The sequence below is a fragment of the Polypterus senegalus genome, chromosome 10 (assembly GCF_016835505.1).
Source record: "Polypterus senegalus isolate Bchr_013 chromosome 10, ASM1683550v1, whole genome shotgun sequence".
Classification (NCBI taxonomy): domain Eukaryota; kingdom Metazoa; phylum Chordata; class Cladistia; order Polypteriformes; family Polypteridae; genus Polypterus; species Polypterus senegalus.
The window spans coordinates 165,108,700-165,131,914 of NC_053163.1; the positions used below are offsets into that span (position 1 = coordinate 165,108,700).

General features: G+C 38.6%; 1 protein-coding gene across 2 annotated transcripts in view; it reads right to left on the reverse strand.

Annotated features, from left to right (window-relative positions):
• Positions 1-23,215, reverse strand: part of eps15 (epidermal growth factor receptor pathway substrate 15) — a 73,015-nt gene continuing 49,800 nt past the window's right edge. For both annotated transcript variants that reach the window (XM_039767273.1, XM_039767272.1), the window contains exons 13-25: positions 18,984-19,056; positions 15,838-15,999; positions 14,195-14,392; positions 13,013-13,207; positions 12,170-12,253; positions 11,481-11,583; positions 11,313-11,357; positions 10,770-11,098; positions 7,585-7,654; positions 4,911-4,987; positions 4,472-4,625; positions 3,435-3,619; positions 1-839 (exon numbers count right to left, since the gene is read on the reverse strand). In XM_039767273.1, coding sequence (XP_039623207.1) covers positions 693-839; positions 3,435-3,619; positions 4,472-4,625; positions 4,911-4,987; positions 7,585-7,654; positions 10,770-11,098; positions 11,313-11,357; positions 11,481-11,583; positions 12,170-12,253; positions 13,013-13,207; positions 14,195-14,392; positions 15,838-15,999; positions 18,984-19,056 — 1,822 coding nt within the window. In that variant the 3' untranslated portion in view covers positions 1-692. The remainder of the gene's footprint in view (positions 840-3,434; positions 3,620-4,471; positions 4,626-4,910; positions 4,988-7,584; positions 7,655-10,769; positions 11,099-11,312; positions 11,358-11,480; positions 11,584-12,169; positions 12,254-13,012; positions 13,208-14,194; positions 14,393-15,837; positions 16,000-18,983; positions 19,057-23,215) is intronic.

Consider the following 23,215-nt stretch of genomic DNA (forward strand, 5'->3'; position numbering starts at 1 on the left):
GTCACATGAGCAGAAGTCTCCACTTTGAAACCCGTGGTTCGATGAGGCCAGCCCCTCCATACCCATGGCCAAGTGTGGATAGGGCTTCCTGTAAAAGCAACAGCAGCATTGCAAGAGTCAGAGCACACCTTTCATCAAGTCACTGTCCAGTATTGTAGTGGTTATTCACATTGCCAAGTAACAAAAACACCTCCTTGTAGGGTCGAGGAAGAGACTTTGACTGGAGGATCTGTGCAATGGCTTATTATTTGTTTAAAATGATGCACATGATGAGGGGTTCAGCTGCAAACTGCCACTAGTCCTCCTCTCTCTAGCTTCACAATATGGCATTCCTAGCCAGAAGCCCAAACGTGGGAGAGGCTGAATGGCCATCCCTCAATAAAGTATGTTATGGGAAAGCAATCAGAAGAACTAATTTTGTGGCAAGTAGCGGAAGTGTTCTTACCTCAGGGAGACTAAAAGCATAAGGGATGCCATTTAAGATCTGGTTCCACCTGGCTTCGCAAATTTCAAAATCTTCCCACCACCAAAACCTTCCCACCCCCTTCTCTATCCTTGTTCCAATCAAGCAAGGACCCCCGCAGTGCTGATTTGGGACAAAATCCATCAAATCCTTTGCATTAGGTTGGTTGCTTTAAGGTCTTGAACACTTGAGGCCAGCGACATGTGGCCATGGTAGCCTGGCTTCCTGCTCAGGCCTCTGATATTTCAGACTTGCTAAGGGCAATGGCAAGCTCCAGGTCTTCTTGTTCTTGTTGGGTGAGGCGTGCCAGCCTCTCCTTCTCTTCTCTCTCACTCTCTCGTTTTGCCCACTCAATCAGGTCCTCCTCAGTTGAATACTGGGTTTTATGGAAACAAAGTGGAGAGGGGAAAAAAAAAAAAAAAAAAGAATTACACGAGGACTTGGAAAGTTTACAAAGGGTCAGACAAGAATAAAATGCCACAAACTGGGTTATGTGAAGTGGCTTATTAATTAGCAGGGTGAATACGCCTTCTCATTTTCCAAAAAACCAGATTTTCTGGATAAACAAGTGTAGTGAATTGGCATTTTTTTTCCTGTTTAAATGTAAAGGCCAATGCTTTGCTGTTAACTGCCCAGCCTGAAGTTGGCATAGTGTTATTTAATTAAACACCAGACAGCCCACTAACAGGGGGTCTCATTACTGGAATCAATCTAGGCTCAGCTCATTAGAGTCACACAGAGACAATATGTTACACGCAGATACATTTAACATGATTGGGACAAGGCAGCAAGGGAAAAGATACAACTTAGAAAGAGCCTAAATATTGGTTAGCTGCAACACAGTTAGTCAGAACATCTAAATGACTGAATTGGAAATGGATAAGAATGCTAGCCTCTCATTCTCATCTGAAAATATTGGGAAGTAACAGTTCCATTAGTGATACAAGTGGTACTGTCAGATATAATATTTTGCACAATACAAAAAAAATCCTTATCAGTTTTCAGTCTGAAGTTTTAACATGAACATTTTGAGCACTTGCTCCTGAAACTTTTCTTCATATGCCATGTGAGAATTTACAATGACTTGGAGAATCTGTGTAACTGCCATATTTCACAAAGTTGATGTCACCTCCTACTAAGATGCTAGAGATGGCATGATGAAATTGCTCTAGTGTTCCAGAGAGTATTTAGAATATATCTTTAGAATCAGTGTTCTCCTGGTAGTGTTACTCTTGGTGAAAGGAGGGTCTAGTCAAAGAAGGATCACATGAAAGGATAATCATGATAATTCAAACAGGAGCAGAACAGGCCCTGCCTTTAACAGTGACAGCAGACTCCACTCTTGGAGAGAAGCCTTGGGTTATGCTAAACTGGAGTGCTCCTCATCACTGCCATAGCCTGGTGGGGCTCAAAACATTCAATACTATGAAAAACAGCAGTGTGGGCTCATAGCTCAGGAACGATGGCCAAGAAAAATACTAATAAAATGACTCAACAGAACTTGGCAATTGAATCTTTACAAAGATGTGCGACTGTAGTTCTCACCCTGCATACCAAGGGTGACATGCACTACAGCTCCCTAGGGCATGAAATCACAAATAATTTACATTGATCTCTCTGCACATTTATCACCAAGTTATATGTAAAAGTTTGTAATTTGTATGCCTGCCTGATATGTTTATTAGAATATTTTATAATCCTTAATGAATACTTCTAAGGTTTCCCTCCCTCCATTTCCCTTACACACTCTTTGCTTGGTTGCTCACATGAGCCTTTTTTCTGGTGTAAAGTACTTTGAAGTCCAAAGAAACTGGAAGTACAAACACTCTTACTATATTCCTTTTTTTGAGCCACTCTAGTAACTCTAGGGATGATCTTTCACTAATATTAATGTCATTGCCAGGTAAAGATATATTCTGTTTTATGTGCATGAATAACATTTAGTGTTCTTTTCATGGAAAAGGGGTAAATACGTATTGTGCGGCCCACTTAGCTTGTTGCAGCATACTGTAAAATGAGGTTGAGAAGCACCGATTATGGAATATTACTTAACTACTAAGATTAGCTGTAATTTTCGTGTGAAATTAAAATGTGTCAGTCAGATATAGATGGACTGAACTCTTTTCAACAAAATTAGCTTTAAAACGCCATGGACTGACAGCTTGCTGGCACAGTGGTAAGTGATGCTGCCTGGGGCATTCAGCATTCATTTTTTGTCCATGTGGAATTTGTATGTTATTCCCATGTCTTCATGGGTTTTCCTCCCACATTCCCAAAGACACGCATGTTACGTTAAAATGCTATTTGAAAATTGGCTTGGTTTCGGTAGGAGCAAGTGAAAGTACATGAATGGTAAGGAACTGTTATACCATAAAGAGCTGGCATTGTGCCCTGTGCTTAGTGCTGCCAATCAGCTGGATTAAGAGTGTTCAAATGACTGTTATGTGACACTTAGGATGTTGTCACCAGGCATATGGGAGGATACTTAAAATCTACCAAGACAATTAAATATAGCTGGAATTTAAACTGGTGGATGGAAAGTTCACTTTAGTGTTACAAAAGGCTCCATTTTTCTGAAGCTGGTCATATTCTTTGTATTGCTATCGCTACTCGCATCAGAAGAAATGGATGGAACATGGATAAATACGTATGAATGTTCACGGCAGTACATATGTATAGAAAATGCTGATGAGAAGAGACTCACACCTTTGTAGTTAAAATGCTGCAATGTCATTACCAACAATGAAAACTTTTTTTATTTTTAATAAAGCACATTCTACCACCATATCTGGAAGTGTGTGAAATTCTCTTTGTAGTGGATAGCTACCACAAACATCATACCAACCCAAGCTGTAATGACTAATGTTGCCTCATCGATCAATCAGTGGGGACCACTTTTTCTCACAGTAGAATAAAAATGGACAAAAATGCAAGAATATCACCAAAGTAGGTAAATAAAAAGCAGGCTCACATTGTTGAACTTGGCAAAGTTCTCTGGGTCTGTAGAAGTCTTGTTTGTGGAGAATGAAGAGAAGGGGTCTGGTAATGCTTTGTCTGTAGAATCAGGATGACCGGAATCACCTGAGCCAAGTGGAAGAGGAGGCTCAAGACGCCTAAAAGATTCAGTTTCGGATCTGCAAAGAGATGGCCGCTTACCTGCAGACATTAGAGAAAGTGATTATTGGATGTTTTGAAACTAGTTCTGTGGCTTATTTAGCTACGCAGTAGTCTGCTTATCTATAGTCACTTTCCCACCGCAGGGCCTTTTTTAGAAACTCAGGAACTTTTCTATCCTTTCCACCACACGAACTTGGTCTGTTTGTAGTTCCTGGTACTTTTTTAGCTGCTAGTCCAGGGTATGCACTTTTTCCTTCAACCAGAAATTCTTAGCTGTGGCTTGGGTGATGAATTGTGCCGATTAGCTGACCATAAGCACAAGCAGATTTGTTTGTAGACGTAAAGACAGAGCAAAGCATCACTCCTCATAGCTGCCTCCCTGGTGCACCATGCCCTATGCCACATCAAATGAATGAGTCCCGTTGTCCATGAAGTACAGACAGCATCAACGCAAATGTGGAGGGGGTGGCGGGTTAGCGGGTTTTGGTAGGGGGAGTTCCCCATAAATACCAGAATGCACCTTACTTCGTACTGCATCACTCTTCTTTGCAAGGCACATTTCTGGCATAAAGGTAACATTTCCTGTTATGCTGTGGGAACACAACGTACAAAAGTGGCCAGGGACCACAAGTTGCTCAGGGGCTACACTGCACAGGCACTCAATGGCTTCTGAAAACAAAGTTCCTGTGGTGAGAAAGTGCCTAATAATAAATTTTTTATTCATAACATTAGGCAGAACGCCTGTGTGTGTGTGTGTGTGTGTGTGTGTGTGTGTGCATCATTTACAATGCTTAAAAGGTAACACTTTCCTTGCAGACAATCTTTTAAACATAGCTTTAGACAACCTTTGAGATAATGGAGTCAAAAGAGCAAATACAAACTAGAAGTTACCTGGAGGAGGAGGAGGGGGGCGTGTGGGTGTTCCTGTCTTGGGTGGCAGTGCTGGAGGAGTATCTGGATTCTTTGGCAGTTCCTCTCTAAAGATATTTCTGCTTCCAAATTCTTCCACACCAAATGTGGAGCTGAATGGATCAGGGCCATTAGCCTGTGAAAAGTGGAACAACTTAACAATACACATATTGTAAAGCATTCTTGGTTAAAGATGGATGCTATATCCTTTATTTTTTTTTTTTTTTTGATGATGATTTTCTAAATTGCTTCAAATTCTGAACAGGGTGGATTTTTCTGTCAATATAAGCTGTGCAGTAAAGGGTAAATGGAAAAGTGATAGTCAACTTCTTTATTTTTCTATGGTCAACATTACTTGGCCTAAGTTGGTCCTTACTTTTTGCAGCCCTCAAGACTGACTGGAAATTACTGTGGCACTCACCTTGTCCAGATTGCTGAAGTCTGCAAAACTGCTTCCAAATGGGTCATTCCCAAATACGGAGGTGAAAGGATCAGAGCCTGAAATTCAAGGACACAAGTTGTGACACTTCTGAACAGAAAAGCTGTGATGTGTAAATGCAATAATTGCTTATGGAGACACCGATTACACATTTGTGCTATTTTTAAAGACTGTTAAATCTCTGCATTTTAAAGAGTACATTTCATAACAAATGTTACTACAATTAAACAAATGGGCAAAGTAAATAAGCAGTCTTTCAGTGGACATAAACAGAGAAATAAATACACAGTTTGCAGATACCCTTATGTCCCTTTAACTGTGCTCATACAGTCCTTTTCTATTTGGTTTCACTGCATTCTACAGGTAATCAGTAAAGCAGAGATAAAATTGATTTACAGAGGAAACAATTACAAATTTGGGGTAAGTATTGTTCATAATGTTTAATGTTACTTTTGATAATCATCAGCAAAAATGTCCTTTAGAAATTCATGCAACTTTCTCTTTGAGCTGGCCAAGTTCTGAGGCAACACACACACACTGAAAACAGAAGAATACTTCAGAAGGTTAGCTGAAGTTTTTTAAAATAATTACTGTACATACATTTAAATTCTTCCGCAGATAAGTCTGGACTTGTTTACCATATAATTTCCAGTATTTTATAATGTCAGTTGTATGTCGAATGAAGAAAACTCAAATTATTGGTCTAAGAGATTACGATATGCTAATGCCTACCCGAGAGAGTTTTTCTATGTATTGTGCCTACATGACCACACGGTAATACCGAACTATTCTGAAGCGAGGTTTGCACTGTATTGTATCTCATACATCTTTATTGTAAGAGCATCCCTTATTTACAATGGAGTGCTCGATCAGAAGAAAATATGAAGAGGAAAATAAATAAATAAGTGTTGCATTTTTGAACGGGCATATAAGTTGGAGTCTGATTTTATGATTGATTTTTTGGGTTTCAAAACCTGACTTATACGCGAATATATACGGTAACTGGTCAATATTTTTTAAGAACATGAGACCTACATGGCCATAATAATGCCACTGTACTATAAATATGGTAATATGTCCCAGCTTACAGGTAAGCACTATTATAAATCTTGGTAATCCTGGTCTTGACTGACCAAAGCCATTCACTGTACAAAAGGAGAGTGAATAGAGGATGACCAGATAAAATCTTTTAACCTCAAGAAATTGAGAGCAAATGCAGAAGGGCTTGGCTGTGAAGGAGACAGTTATAAATTATGTAGAATGAACTCAAAAGCAAAAAACAACAAAAAAGAATCCAAAATTAAAGTGGCAGAATCTTCATCTTCTTTTGGCAGAATGCAAAATCCTAATTATTTTCCTGTATGCTAGAAATGTATTCTAGCAGTGTATAAATAAGGACTTAGATATTGTAAAGGAAACAATTAGCTATCACAGATGATTAATTATTAATATTAATAATTATTGCATGTCTTCACCATGCTTCTGTAAGATGATGACCAGATGAGCTTGCAAAGTGACCTTTCTTCACAACCTCAACCAGTTTAAATAGCCAATGCATATACATTTTAGTTTGCACACAACTGATAAATATTTTCATTCAAGAAGTGTGCAACTAATGTTAATTTTCTCTTGAACATAATTATCTTCTTTGGATGTACAGCTCAAAGACATGTGATCAAGATTTGACAAGTAGTGTAGTGCATTATTCTCTTATGCAAGCCTAAAACTAATGCTTTAAAAAGTACTTCAATTTTTGTATTTATGAAAAGCCTTAATTTCTGAACCTTCACATGAATGTTGTGTTAACTGGCTAATCTAAATTCATCCTGTGCAAGAGACTGCGTGTGTGCATAAACATACAGTACGCTGTGAAGGACTAGCAGCACATCTAAATTCATGCCTTGAACCCGACGCTGTTCCTTTAACTGGACTGAGTCACATTAATCTCACCACTGAAGTTTCTATAATGTTTTGAAAGACCATCTTGATGCAGAATGTTTTTTAATCAGTTTTTGAGATCTCCCTACAATGTATCAATAAATAATCTAGCATTCAAGAAATCTCGAGCACTTTCTTTTTCGTACAGTGAGATCGTTTTCTTCATTCATCAAAATACCTATATTACATTTTGAACGCCTCCAAACCATCAAGGTGTTCTTTTCAAATGGTCCATGTCTAGGACTGGTGTTCTGATCAAATTTTCCTTCAGGTTCCTCAAAACTTGCCTTAAGTATTCCTTACCCTGTAAATGCCTCTTTCCCATCGATACTGTTTATTTCTTGATGGCATTTAAGGCTTTCTGATTAACCATATACTGTACATACAATATTGAAATAACCTAACCTGAAAATGCAAATCTAACATGCATGCCCTGGAAAGAAGCATGGCATTGCAAGCAGAAAGTCATTTGAAAAATGTGTATATGCAAGGTTGGGCGAATCAATGAAAGCTAGTACAGTATACATTAATCTGGCAGTTATTTCCTAGAAACATTCTTCCATGCTTGCAGCCACTGAAATTTGCACTTTTGAGGTACATAGATGATAATTGAATCTACACTCTACTAATTAATTTCATTATATACTAATCATGAACATGGCAGGCCCTTCCTTATCCTTGCCACATAATCAGGCTAAAAATGGTACTCCTTACTCACCAACATCTGAAGCAGGAGTAACAGTTGTGCCTCCTGGGGCAAATGGGTCATTTTTCTGCAACATCTCCATCTGAAAAGCAAGGAGGTACGGATTTTACAAAGACAGCTGTAAGACAATATGAACTCCTATTCTCTATAGTGTAGCTTGCTAAATGAACTTAAGTTTATACTAAGATCCCAGACAATATTTTTCTCTTTAGAATTAAAAGCACGAACACAACCTATTTCAGCTAAGAATAACGGACACAAAATTCCGTCAGTCTTGGCACAGCCAAAGTACAAGTCTAGAGCTGTATGGCAAAATAGACAAGTCAAATTCATCATGATCATGAGTCTTAACAGTAAAAAGCAACATGAGGTAAGCTGGCATAAGACAATAATTCAGCATCCAACTGGTTATTGCAAGTACCAATGACAAAATAAACACAAATTAACCTTAGTAAGGGGAAAAGAACGTTAAATACCTACTGTAATAAGTACATAAGTTTAATATGTCACTGTGCCCTGTACAAAAATATTTTATAAATCCACTCACATGTACAGCTAACACAAGGACAGATTTAGCACACAGGGGTTCATCATTTAGAACTGCTAGGCAAGCATTAGAAGAAAAGAAAGTGACAACCGCGAAAAAAGGGCCTTGTACTATTTCTGTGTGACAGAGTCAGCATGACATTGGATCTTCTTTTCCTTGTTTGGAATGGCATGATTTACCTAAGTGGGGGCCTGCACATGGAGAAAGGGTACAGTATAAAACCTTGGAACATTGCCCAACACACCTTTGAAGCCGACGGACGGATGGGAGACGTCATCCGATCCTGAAAATCTTTCCAGCGCAACGATGAAAATAGCAGACTGTATACATCGAGCTCCCACTTCGGTGAAAAGTCTTGTCATGGCTTTCTCGTCCGTTATGCCACGTAAATTGTCATTAAAGAAAGCAAAGTTATTTCTCCTATGCGATTTCTTACCGCTGTATCACTAACGGAGGGGTATCGCCTTTTAATATTACATCAATATAGTTTCGGGTTATGTAACTTGCCGCAATTAAAAAAAAGAACTTATTCCAATCGGGGAGCTAGCGCCCCCTGCTGGATAGAGTGTGTAGGGCCTGTGACATAAATAAAGGAAAGTGGCAAGTGGTTAAAGATTTACAATGAAAGCAGCTTTATGTAACTTATTTGCTAGTCTTGCACAATTCTCAAACAAGAATACAAATCTGGGGACAAGTCATTAAAATGTTTTTACTGAATAACTACACCCATTAGGGCAGCTTCTTCCTAAAAACACCCTTCCTCAATTCCTTCAGTTTGTACACCATAAAAACCGCCAAGGTTCCAGAAGACAGCAAAAGAAACTGAACAAAAGACTTGACACTGAGATATAAGTAAAAAGCTATGATCAGGTCAGGTCAGGGAGCATGCACTGGTACAGAAAATTACCACACCCAACACACAATGAAATAGCTGGGGATCCTGGTTGGCAACCCTCCAGTCAGACATACGGTCCAGTCCCACCCTCTGAAAATGACCATCAATCTGCCACAGCCAGGTGTAACGTGGGTGTCCCCTTGGCCTGGTCCAGCCTCTTGGGTCCTTCCAAGCCAGATCACCTCCGAACAATCGTGCCGCATTGCCGCAAGTGTCGTAACTGACACTCCCTCACAATGCAGGTAATATGTGTCATTCAGGACTCCATGAGCACAAAGTCAAACCAGCGGTACCCAAGGTTTCTCCAAAGAGACACAGTATTGAAGGAGTCCAGTCTTCATCTCAGGTCACTGGATAGCGTCAATGACTTGAAGCCATACAGCAACACAGATAGCACAGATTATCAGGAGTACCACACATCTCTTTCCAGCGACCCCATGCTCTCCCAATCGGTCTACTGACTTCATAGGAAAAGTCAACCGAGAGACATGAAAAAGCTAAAATTGCCATTATTAATTTAGAAGCTTAGTAGCACAAGGTAAGTCAAACTTAAAGATTAATTTGTATGTTTTAATGAGTGCTTTAACAGAAGGGATAGCCATTTGGCTGCATGTGTTCGAGCAGTGCTTCTGTTTGCTACGTAATATAAATAATGTTTATATTATTTAATAAATAATGTTGTTGTAATCTGTGAGTTCAACTACTGCATCACTACATGTCATGACAGTGAACAAAGTCTAAATAAACATTGTGGACTATGGGTACACAATGTGTTAGAATGCTGTGGCTATTCTAGGATGGTATGTTTGTGTTTCCAATTAGACAGTAACATTAATTACCTTCAGTTTTTTGTTTAGATGTGCAGTCAGAAGGGGGTATGCTATTGAGCCTTGTTGTGTTTCTAATGGTGAAGTTATGCAGATTTGTTGATTTGGGTGTGTTGTGTACTGAAATCTGCATCTCCTGTGGCTCTTCTTAATCAACTCTCTTATCAACACTCCTTTTCACAGTGTATTATAACCAGAAATTTGCCCTCCGTCAGACCAGGTTAGTAAGAGCCCCACTGCTCTTTGCAGTGCAAATCACCACCCCTACCTTGAATGCCACCTTCATGAAGTATTTAGCAAGTGAGACTACATTTTCACTGGTATTACCATGTCTCTTAATCTTGCAGTAGCAACTGAAAAACAGCAGATGGCGCCATGTAAACACTACAATGTCACCTATCTGCTTACACAATATTTTAGGAAGCAAACAGCCGTGTTCACAGTAAAGTACAAGAAATGCAGTTGTACAAACAAATGCAGTAAGAAATGTACAAAGATTATTAACTAACCAAAGATTAAGTGTTTTAAAAATTCATCACAATAAAGACCTTTATTTTCTCTATATAGTAAATTTTGCATTTCCATATTAGCCAATATTGGAATTAAGCTGGGTGTATTTGCAAAAAAATGTTTCCTCTAAATCAGTAGGGAAATGGATGGTGCCTACATAAAAAAGAAGAGTGTAACCACACTAAAGCTGTCTTTTTTGGATGTGGAGAACTCTTCCTGAAGTCATATTACACATAAGATGTAATGGAAGCTCAAGTTTTGTTACATGCTCTAATGTGGTGGGCAAGTAGAAGAAATATACTAGTTTCACTTAGTAATGACACCCAAATGAATAAGATACAAGCTACAAATACTAAGTATGTGCTTAACAGTGGAAATCTATCAATAAAACTAAAAAAAAACTATCAAAAATACTAACATTGGAATGCTCTGGACTTATAGAGGTACTGCTGAAAGGATCTCCTTCATCTCCAGTTCCAGGTGCAGTGCCATTTGTAACTCCAACTCCTGTTTCTGTTCCTGATTCAAAAGGATCTTGCCTGAGCTGGGCATTGGTAGAGCAGCTAAATGGGTCCTGAGGTGCACTGCCAGTGGCTAGAGCACCAAAGAGGTCTGCATCGGCTGTTTTGCCAGATGCCATGCTAAATGGGTCTGCTGTATTGCCAAAAAGGTCATCAGTAGGTTGCTGGAAGAAGGAGTCTGAAGCAAATGGATCTGTGCCCTTGAATGGATCTCCACCAAAAGGATCTTTGAAAAGAACAAAAAGGTTCATCATTTCCATTACAGTTCTACAACCTCTTTTACCACACTTTTCAAGCCCAAGTAGAACAACACTCCCAAGGCTCGGTTAAACCACAAGATGGTTCCATTCACATTACTTAACATATCAATCAGCTTGCTACAATGAAAAGATAAACACAAATAAAACTAAAAAGATAAACACAAATAAAACTAAAGTTACCGGAGTCTTCTGGCTTTCCAAATGGATCGTCTTTGAAGGGATCACCTGAAAGAAAGAAATAAAATGAACACCTTCATAAATAAAACTCCCTGCCTAAAAGAGTGTCAAAAATTACAGTAGACTGCAACCATCAAGTTCACAGCCAGAACCCTGTAGCAGTTCACTCACTGTCAATGAAGGGGTCCGTACGGAAGAAGTCCAGGTTACCATCTTCAGGTGGGTTTATTTGAGGTATCTGTACTTCTTGATCCTCTGGCACTATAGTTTCATCCTTTGGGGAAAAAGGGAAAGACTAGTCATGTCAGTTTCCTATCGGACAGGTCCACCTATATTTTTGTTTAAATTAAAGGTCAGACGGAAAATTAAACTTCTACATCTCCCAGCAGCCTCACAGTGGCATTCACATTAATGAACTGAGTTACTAAAGCGCAATGAAATTTTGTCTAAGGTGCCTTCACTTATTAGAAACAGAACAGCCACCTGCTGCTGAAAAGGGTAACGTTCCTTGATTGGGAATAAAGGGACGACAGGACTTGACCAAAACTGACAGTTGTGACCAATAAAATTGCCATTAATTCATAAAGGGGGCTACCCAAAATAAAAACAACAAACATGTTTAATTGGTTTAACAAATGTAAAAAAATATAAAAAAAGTGTTCCACTTCAAAGACACCCCTGCCAGCCCAGCACTTCAGCAATCATTGTATTTTATTGTACACAAACGCACATCTTGAAAACTGACTTCTAATCGCCACATTACAAATCTGATAGGTGAATGAATCATTCAAAATGAGTTTGTGTGTGACTTTATTCCAAACTAGGAAAATGGCAGGAAAAAAAAAAAAAACCCCACATACTCTTGACTGCAAGTCTTTGCCAGCAATATCTTCAGTGCTGCTACAGGGCGAGTGCTCAGCAGATGCCTGTTGGTTACTTGTCTCCTACAAGATTAGAAATAACAAAAAAAAAGTTAGTCAGTTTATTAATTTCCCTAACTCCTGTTAAATATAAAACATTACAACATCATCATGCACAGCAACTGCAACTTGTATCTGCTGCTCCTTCAATTACATGCTGTACTCAATGTTAGGCTTTCTAACAGTAAAATCTTGGTCACATCACAGACAGGACTGACTACCCACCCACATTAACAATTCAAATTTCCTTCCTTCCATGAAACAATTTCCGGTCTTCCCTCACTTTGTCAAAAAAATAATAATTATGTGCACTTTTTTGAGAAGCCACTGGCAGTTGGTCACGTGGAATTGTCCTGCTGTGTTTGTCATTTAAAACTACAATAGCTGAACAGGGCTCGCAGGGCACAGAAGCTTTTTTCTGCTTGATTTCACTCAATTGGCGTTGTTGCAACTGGCCTAACAGTGCAGATAGCAGGCACTCTGTATGTGCTTTGCTTGCATAAATTGGTTGGGTTGCACATGAGCTGAATTCAATGGTATGGTAAAAACATGTATATGAATGGATATACAAGTGTCTGCTATCTTGTCTCCATATATCTCTTAGCTTCGACAAATCAAAGCTGTCAATGTACTGACATAAATTCAAGTGACTTCTTTAAGGGATCTCTGCACAAAGCACCTAGGGAAGCATACCTTCAGTAAGAACAGGTTTCCTATAAGGATTTAATAGCTTGTGCCATCACTGTGACTCAACAGAACTACTAATGGTGCAGCAGCCTCTACCTGGGCTTCAACAAGTGCTTCCGAAGGGGTCTCTGTAGTTGAATGCGGCTCTGTGGCCGCTGTCCCTTGATCTTCCTGATCCACTGAAAAGTGCTCTTCCCCTGTGCCATTAACTAGCTTGAGATGACTCCGCCAAGACAGCTGTTTGGTCACATCACGGTGAGATTCCTGTAGTTCAAACAACTTTCCTTGTACCTGTAAATAACCACAATTACAATAGGGTTACTATCTTCCACATGTATATATAACCACATCTGTGCAGTGGTGGCACTTAAGAGAGTCAGCCCTTTCAAGAGCAGACATCTTAGAAGTCCAATCAAATCACTAGCAGTGTTGCATGACCACATGTGAATGACTATTCATTAGGTGTCGAAGTGCCACAAGGAGTGAGCTGAAAGCTAGCTAGTAAACTGTGTTCGAGGGTTACGGTTAAGAAAAAGAAAGCATAAAACAATTTACACTTCAAAAGGACAATTTCATCATTGGAAGCTTCATTATGTAATTGATCATGGGAGCAGAAAACAGTAGAGCTAGAGCAGCTGCAGCTTTTTACACCTCATTAAAATAAACATGGATAACAGGGTGAAGAGATACATTTTACGGGCTGATCTTAATAGACATAAATAAGTAGTAAAAAGAGGTATGGTAAATAGGTATCTCATTCAAAAATCACTTTCTGAATTGCTAATCAATATGATCAATAGCTTAAACTCTATGAAGCCAGAGAGTGACTATGACGTGTGTGTATGTGTGAGTGAGGTGTGCGCAGGGGGAAAATAATGCGTCAAGCCTACATGTAAATATGAACACTAAAAGGGTTTTCAACAAGCGAAGGGAATTCTTTAGATAAAGTTCAATCATATTTGAAGGATGGTGCAAAACAGTAATAAAAAGCAGCCTAGGCAGATTCACCAAGACCTTTTTCAATCAAGAAAACTAGGACTTAAGAAGAAAGTAAAATGACAGCTTTCATTCAAGACCATCACCTTCAAATCTTCAATATAAATTTCAATGCAGTGCAATCTAATGATGAGTCTTCATGTGGAAGCAAATAACCAGTGAAACTTTAGTTTAAATCACACCATTGTATACTGAACAATATCTCCATTAGAACCCGCTTAACAAGAGCTTGAGAAAGCCCAATTTCAAACGTGTTACAGATGTCACAGAATAAAGACTCACTTCTGTAATCTCTAAATGAGAATCACGTAGAGACATCTGTAGTGGCTCCAACTGCTTCTTGCTCTCCTCAAGCTTTTCTTGCATTTGTACAGTCTCAACTTGCAGCTTTTTCAGATCTTCACGGGCCTGAAGCAGCTCTTCTTCATACTGTGAGATCTTCTGCTCCTGGCTTGACACCTGAGTTTGTAGGTATGATATCTGCCAGGCAAGAAACAAAGAAGGAAAGTTAAAATCTGAATGCAAACCTGCCAGTCTCTTCTGTACTGTTATGATGAGTATGGGAGGGGGGGATCATTTTCCATGAAAAAGCTAAGAAAAACTGTTTAAACTATGCAATACAGGTAAACAAAACTTATTATTTATTTTCCTTTAAGCTTTCACACTCTGACGTAATACAAGATGAGCTAAGAGACTGCATTATGAATATATTTAGTACAATCATTTGCTCTTCCGAAGCAATAACTTCAGAAATTCTCTAATGACATTTGCTATCAATGGCAAGGAACTTAAAAGTATTATACAAAGATTCTCAAGCAGAACCTAGAGATTTTTTTAGTTGTAACCTTCTCACATTTATGTTATCTTTCAGCTTTGCCCCAAATTACCAATTGTAGATAATTGTTTATTACATTCAAAGTCAATATAGTAAGGTCTATTGACCATTTCCACACTAATAAACAAATCCTGGCATGGCTGATTACTTTTAGGCAGAACTAAACAGTAATGCAATGTACAGCCAAATAGATAGATGTAAGTTCTATCAAGAAGCATTTTCTGATCACTGCATTTGCTTGCAACAAATTGTAAACATCCATTGAATGGCTGGAGGCTATCAAACAGGGATGTCTGACAAACTTTAGGACCCATTACCAGGTTTTAAGAATGAAATGATGACTGGGGCTTACAAAGGACAGTAAGCATGTTAACTTACAGCTTCTGGGACTGCAAAGGTTGGTCTTTAGTCCACCTTTGGGATTATTTCCACCAGTAAAGAAAACCTTATGCTAAATACAAGTAACGTCTTAACACTTTTTACCAATAATGCTGGGTAGACATCATCATCCTGGTCTATCATCATGACAAAGTAAATATAAAAGCTATATTGCTTTTGACACCCAGTACTAGTTGAGAAGAGACATGAATAACTATTTACAGAAATCAGCTGGATTTTAAATGCTAATCATGAGATCTTGTGGTAGCACTGCTGCCTCGCAGTAAGGAGACCTGGGTTCGTTTCCCAGGTCCTCCCTACGTAGATTTTGCATGTTGTCCCCGTGTCTGCGTGGGTTTCCTCCGGGTGTTCCAGTTTCCTCCCACAGTCCAAAGACATGCAGGTTAGGTGCATTGGCGATCCTAAATTGTCCCTGTTGTGTGATTGGTGTGTGTGTGTTTGTGCCCTGTGGCACAAGGATTTGTTGCTGCCTTGCGCCCTGTGTTGCCCTGTGTGCTCCCTCCAGCAGACCACCGTGACCCTGTGTTAGGATATAGCAGGTTGGACAATGACTGACTGACGACTTTACAAAATAATTCTGGCTTTATGATATGCCATTTAGATATAAAGCTACCAAAGATAAAGCATGCTTAGCAAAGACTGCTAAAATCCTGCTGGCCTTACTATTTAGCAAGGAGCTTATGAACCCTACCAACTGGCTCTCCTGGGTACACTGCTGCCGAATTTGACTGAGTTGTTCTTCCAGAGTGACCTTCTGTTGGTCCAGCTCATTAAGTGCCTCTTGAATCTCTTGCCGCTGAGTTTGAAGTCTCTGTAGTTCCACGTTTTCCCGATCCACTTCATCCTGAAGATCCTGGCAATAGTAAACAAGTAAAAAAAAAGGGAGTTACTAAAAAGATTTATAAAAGGAAAACAATTTCAGATCTATCCAAATGAAATAGACCATTGAAGGAATAACGAGACTCCTACCTCAGACTTTATTTTTTTTTTTTTTTAAATCATTTTGCACAATGTAGTTAGATCACAAACATGCATTTTCATATAAGAAGACACAAAAACATTATTCTTATTGGCAGAGTTAATTATGAAATTGCAGGGATTCAAGCAGCATTCATTTTTACTCTTTAGGAAAGGGAAATTAAGCTCTGTTTCAAATTCTGCAAATCCTGAGCTTCCTTTCAGTGGTGGAAAACAGCATCTGTGAAATGCACTGTCATGTCTGGTAGTGACTAGGCAAAGCTAAACATTTCTTTCTTTAGCTTGTATAGGGAGTAGATCCATTAAGGCTTGTACAAAAAATGGAATATCCAGACTCTTTCAAATAGCTACCGTTTGCAAATTAAACTTAGATAAAACTGAAACAGTGCTGGTACACTTTAATTTGCTATTGCCGGAGTTTGTAATGATTGGTTCATTCATTCACACAAAGGTCACTGTCTCATAAACATAGAAGACAAGAAATTTTACATGGCTTACTCAGCAATTGTCTGGCTTTGTTCACATACATGGGAAGCCAAGAACTATACTGGGTCTTGAACTGAGCAACAATTGGGCTGATTTTTGTGGAATTTGTCATTTGTTTTGGCCCTCAAATCACTGAATTTGCCTGAAATTTCTGCAATAAACCGTATGTGTGGACAGAGTCACTGACTATGACTTGCATTGAGGAATGAGGAATTACTAGCAAATCTACTCCCTAGTCAGTTGAGCAAGGTTACTGAAAGGTCTGAGAGAAAACCTCACCATTCCAGTTTCCCTTGTTTCTGCAACAATGATAAGGAGGATTGTTGAAGAAATAACCTCATGAGTACTACAATGCAAAACACTGATGGTTAAATTATTTGTGATTGAAGCAAAGGGATCAGAACCCATTTGCCACTTGGTTGCTGCTTTTCTGCTTTCCAAAAAGAGGTTGGAAAAGATAAAAGATGAAGTAGATGAAAGAAAACTTTTCCCTCATGGAATATGCAGTTGGGAGATGCTTATTGTGGTTAGCAGCAATTGAAAGGTGGTCAAAAATGATCTTTACACTGCTTCTGCAAATTAACTAGCTATCAAAAAAGTAATCAGTATTTTTGACAGTATATGATGCAAACATAAATATACAGCTTGCCTACTCTTACTTATCATGTTGACTCCAAGTTAGATTCACTCCAGCCGTGATTCAGTTGAAAGGGGTTCAAGCAGGCTAGGCTTGAAGTGTGTAAGAACTGTCTTTTGAGGTTACAGCACATACGGTTTGTTTCAAACAACTTATTGATTTTTATGCTAATGAACTAACCAGTTACCAAAGATTCTTGCATTTGAAATTTTGCAATTTTTTTTAGGAAAGAATACTATGATCTTTAGAATGAGCTAGAATGGTTTTTCTTGAAAACATCCTACAAAGCATCAAACTTCACACATGTAGACACAGGCATACATGAAATGACATTAATTAATACCCATCATTGACACCCTACTCACTAATGTGACGAAACCTGAGCGTTGATATACTCCTGGGACTTCAGATGCAACACCTTATGGAACTTGCATTCCAAGGAAGCCAAACCTGTTCTCCATGGCGTTATCTACCAATGTGCCATCCAGATCGATACACCTCTGAAGAACAACCCAACTTTGAAAGACATTTGCCACAAGAGCTGTGCTGGCATCAGTACACACACTCCTGGGCCTACCTGCTTCCTTCCCTGATGAAACAGAACCGCTGATGTCGAATTTTGTGTTTATTCTTGGGATGGTTCCCACACCCACCACTGCCACCAAACTCAGCTGCCATCCTCCATTTCACCACCTCATAGTTGTTTGTTGTGGAGTATAAATGCACACAACGTACACACTACTCTAGTGACAATCAATTTGCCACCATTCTGTACTTGAACACAGCAGGGGTTGCCCAGTCCAGCACACTGTCAGTCCCATTCTCAGACTACACAACGACGCATGTTTCGATTCTTTTCGTGCAGTAATTTAAATTCTACAGCCTGTGAAATGTCATATACATAAATATGGGCCACCCTGTACATCAACAGGCTGTTACTAGGTGGTCGTATCTTCCTCGCTTATCTTTAAACAGCGCTATTGAGCCATTACCACAAAAAGTAAAAATTGGTACCAAAAGTCTCCACTGAGTGACTTCCATGGCTATTGCACTATAGCTATTTTGTGCATACCTGTAAAAACTTCACCGTCTATTTGAGCCCCCATTCTGTTTGACAATCATAATTGCAAACTAAAAGCCAGATCCACTTCTGAGCCGCTATGACCATGTTAGCTGCTTTCACAAAGACAACTTTTCAGACCGTGGCTTAAAGTGCTGATGGCATTTAGTCTTGCAGATACAGCTAATCTCAGAGAAACGATGCAGTCACTGTCTGGAAAAAGCTAATTCAGTAGACAAGAGCACTGATTTGTGAAGCAGTTTTATAAAGGCCAAGACTGAAGTGGAACCCCTCCCCCCACCACTCGGTGGGTCAGACACTGTCTGGATCATCATAAGGCCATAGCTCACCCCACCTCCAATACTTTGGCAAGTCATATTAAAAAGCCCTAATTCTGGGAACAAGAGGTCTCTGCTGAAATGATGCTTGGATGCTCAATCACATTTTTAACACTACAGCAACTTTCTCTCCTAACAGACATCATATATAGCATCCAACAGACAGGAGAAATAGACAGAAGCACCAAACTAAATTCAGTCATGTGCCTGGAGAACAAAATGAAGCAAAAGAGACTAGTGTAGCTTAAAGAAAAAATGCAGTACTTGAAGTGATGATGAGCAGTTAGTTGAACCCCACCTCAAGCCATCACTACCACCTATCATTATCCAAACCGTACCTGCACCTCACCAGTCCTCTGCTTGATATTTTCTTCCTTTTCCTTGATGTCCTGCTCCACAGATGTCTTCTCCCTGGAGGACCAGCACAGGAGACACGAATACTTAATTGCTGCTGACACAGAAGCAACAGAGAGCCAGCCCCCTGCTCCTTCAGAGAGCTCATTCTTCACAAGCATGGCCGCCAACTCTGGTGATGCCAGCAGCTGACACTGGTCTACAGGAGTGAAAGGGATGAGGTGAATGAGAGAAAGTCGGGGGAGGAGAAGGGGAGGGATCTAGATAAAGAGGAGAGGGAAGGAGGGAGGATGAGAGGAGAGGAGAGAGATGGAGGGCTAGCCTGCAAATGTTGGGCTGATATGGGTGGGTTATACAACACCTTGCACCACAGTTAGCCAAATCCACCTGCTCCCTCTTCTACTCATAATGAAAAGAGTCAAAAGAAAAGGAGGAAAAAAAAAAAAAATGCCAAGGGAGGAACGCCGAGAGCCATCTTCACAAATCAATGCAAGCAATTACCATGGCAACAGTGAACTGTCAGCAGCAGGAGACATTCTTTCCCCTTAGCTATAAACACTTTAGGTACAGTTGCTAAATTTAACATACAGTAACCTGCACCTGCAGTGTAAAAATGGAAAATAACTCCACTGGCTAAAGATGGATGTGTTTTATAAAGCCTTCATCTGCCTCTGTGTGTATTTTTTTTATGCCTCTATGTGTATTTTTTTTTTTAACACAATTCATTCTAATTTTACTGGGGATTACATACAAGAAGAAGGCAATAAAAATCTTGTATATTATTATTAAAACACACCACTCCCTCAATTTAAAAAAAAAAAACACAGACTTGATTCATATTGCAGAGGTGAGCACATCCAGTGCTTATTAATATGCCCACCTTAAGGTTGTCACAGTAGGTTCAAATAAAATTAGCATGTTGTTAAATCCTTTAAATGAGGGGCTAAATATTTAAATTAGTGACACTTCAAAACGAAACACAAAACATAAAATGAAAGAAAAAAAAGTAAAGCATGGCAAGAGTGGCCACATTTAAGAATATACATCACATAATCAATTATAAATAAAAAATATACTCTATGCAACAAATTTAGTAAATAATTTGAAACTGAATGCAAAATGTTTTTGTCTCATTCCATACACTTTGTCATAGACAACAAGCATGGACTGGCATCCTGGCCGAGATGGCTCAACGTTTCTTACTGGTCAGGAGGCCAGTATAATGGAGGGACACTGGGAGACAACCTGTATAGAGAAAACAGGTGGCACCCTCTTTTCATGGATACCCACAGGGCAGGCTGGGAATTGGAGGCCTGTGGGATAGCCTTGGCTGATGCCAGGGGGAGTTGCAGGGGAATGCCACCCCTTCTGAATTTCCATGAAAGGATATTAATTCAATGGTGAAATTAGGCAACTGTTAGTAAGTCTTTGAGTTATCACTTATCACATATGATTGGCTACAAATGAACACTAAGAGTTGGTAAGTTTGTTTTTCATTGTTACACGTTATTTTGTCAACAAAAGAAATTTGCGTTACTGGTAATTACAGTAGTTTGAATTAATTTAATAAATTACATTACGATCAATGAAATCATTGTTTTATAATTTTCCGGTAAGAGATCATTTTTAATTAAAGCATAGATATTCTTTAAAATTTTGAAATTTACAAACCGTACTTTTGATTTGCACTATGCATTTACTTCTTTGTCCTTATGTTTAATTTCACAAATTGTATTACATATATGTTTTGATCTTTAATTAATTTTGTACTGTTTATGAATCAATTCACATTTCTTCTCACTTTCCGAATTTTTTGGATTGCTTTTACCTACATTTAATTTTTTATTTGAAAATGAGAGTTAAAAAGCACAAAGCATCACAAAGGCAGAGGAAAATTAATCAGTAGCATACACATTCATGCTTTGATTTTTCATTTAAACAGAATGAAAGAGTTAAAGACAGGGCTAGAATAATATCTAATTTTGGGAAAATCTAATTATTCATCTTATTTAGTAACAGTTTATTAACTATGTTGCATGTATTATTATTTTTAAGTGTTATTTAATATATCAACAATACAAAGAAATTACATGGTACAAACACAGAATAACACCGGAATTGGAAATTTATTTAATCAGGTAAAAGATCTATCAGATTAACTTGAAATTTGAACAGGTGCATGTTTTGTTTCACAAGATGACATTTTCATACAATTATTATATAATCTCTACGTATTGCAGAAAGTTGAGTGGAGAACACTCCAGGATTTGTATTTTTTTATTTAAAGTTGCTGCCTCATGGATCCAGTATCCAGGGGTTGAAACCTGTGACTGGCTGCTGCCTATATGGAGTTTGGCACAACACTCTGGGATCCCTTTCAAATCCCCAGATATGTGCAGTTTAAGATAGCTAATTATTCTAAAAAAGCCCTGTATTTGTATGTAAATGGCCCCGAGACAGACTGGTGCTCCATCCAGGGTATATGTCATACCTTACGTTCAATGCTGCTGGGCTAGCCCCTTAACTCCCAATCAAATTAAATGGTTTTGAGAATGGAATATTAATGGTGCTCTGGAAATGAACATTCTAGATGAAAAATACAAGCCAAGACCTATTGCAACAAAATGGTTTGGTGCCAAAACACATCCTGGCAATTGTAACACTAAGTTCATACATCAAAAATCATATGAAACAGTAGAAAAATCTCTTATGACATTTCTGCTTGTTCAGAAAGACTACTGGCCTGTGTTAAACCTTCTCCAGAAGCATCAGGAGAACTAAATGCACAAGAGAGTGAGAACATGCTTTGTTCTTAAAGAGGACAAAAGTGTTTTAAACCTTATAATTGCACGCATGTTGTCAAAGGTTTGGGGAAATGGGTAACGAGAAGTGCATTTTGGAAAGAAGCCAGGAAGCACTTCTGTGCTCCAAGAATTATGGGACTCTGGAACAAACTGTCGAGACATACATTTGAAGGAGAAATCTTAACAACGTTTAAGAAGTATCTGGATGAGATACTGGAACAGCAAATGGTCTTCTCGTCTCTCAAATTTAAATTAATAAAAAAAAAAGAGGGATATGCAAATTATTCACAAGCGTTCAAAGAACCTTCTCTAACTCATTCAATGGTTGGGTACCTTAACAAAACATTAAAAATGGCTTTCACACTGTAAAACCAGCATCAGCATTACACGTGTCAAGGGTCTTTGAATTATCGACTGTCTATTGTTATTTACAGCAAGGGAAATGGCTTTAATGAGAGGCCTTTCTGCAGATGGTGTACATCTAAAGGCAGGAGTGTAGTACTCCCCTAGGTTTTCTTTTTAAAGTGAACATTAACAAATGGTAAAGATAAAGTGAGGTGCACATGTTTGATACATCTCTGTAGAGAAAACTTCATTTGTCCCAAAGGAAGAAATTTAGTACACATCAACACAAATTGAAAGTACTATGAAGGAGTATAAAGCAAACACTCAAAAATATCATCACTCAGGACGAACTGGCAGCTGCACTTTATATATTACATCTGTCACATCAGTAACTTAACCAACAAAGGTAACTGCTAAAAACAGCCATCAAACAACATTCAACGTATGAAAATTTTGCCACTTTTTTAATATGTAAAAATCAGACACCAATCAAAATTCTAACAGTTGACAGCTTAACACTGATAGGTTTAGGCCATTTCTAAATTTACAGGCTATGGGAAATTAATTTTTATGAAGTATAAATGAATATTACAATAAGTTAATGTCATCCTACTCAAGGCAATAAATTCAATGCACTACAATTAATTCAAAATCTACAGCAAGGATTATTAAAATATACATAAATACCTAGCAGTGTAAAGTTCATGTATTTCTGCATTAGTATCCACTTAAGTACAGATTTATTTACTAATGTAATAAGCAACAATGGATGTTACAAGCTGTAAATGGGAAATGAGCTAAATAAAAATACAATTTCCCATATGTTAGTATTTATAAGGAATTTGTTTGCCAACCTTTACAACTTTTCATTAAAAGTCATAATCCTACAACATAAGCAGAAGAAATTTACCAGCAATGTCCTTATTGCCCTTCCTAAATAGGAGGGACAAGATAGTGAAATGCTCACAACCTTCCTAATCCAGAAAAAGAAACAATTAAAACCATAATCGGTCTACAGAGTGATAGAATTTAAAAGTTCAGGTGAACATAGCTGAAAAGCGACAGTG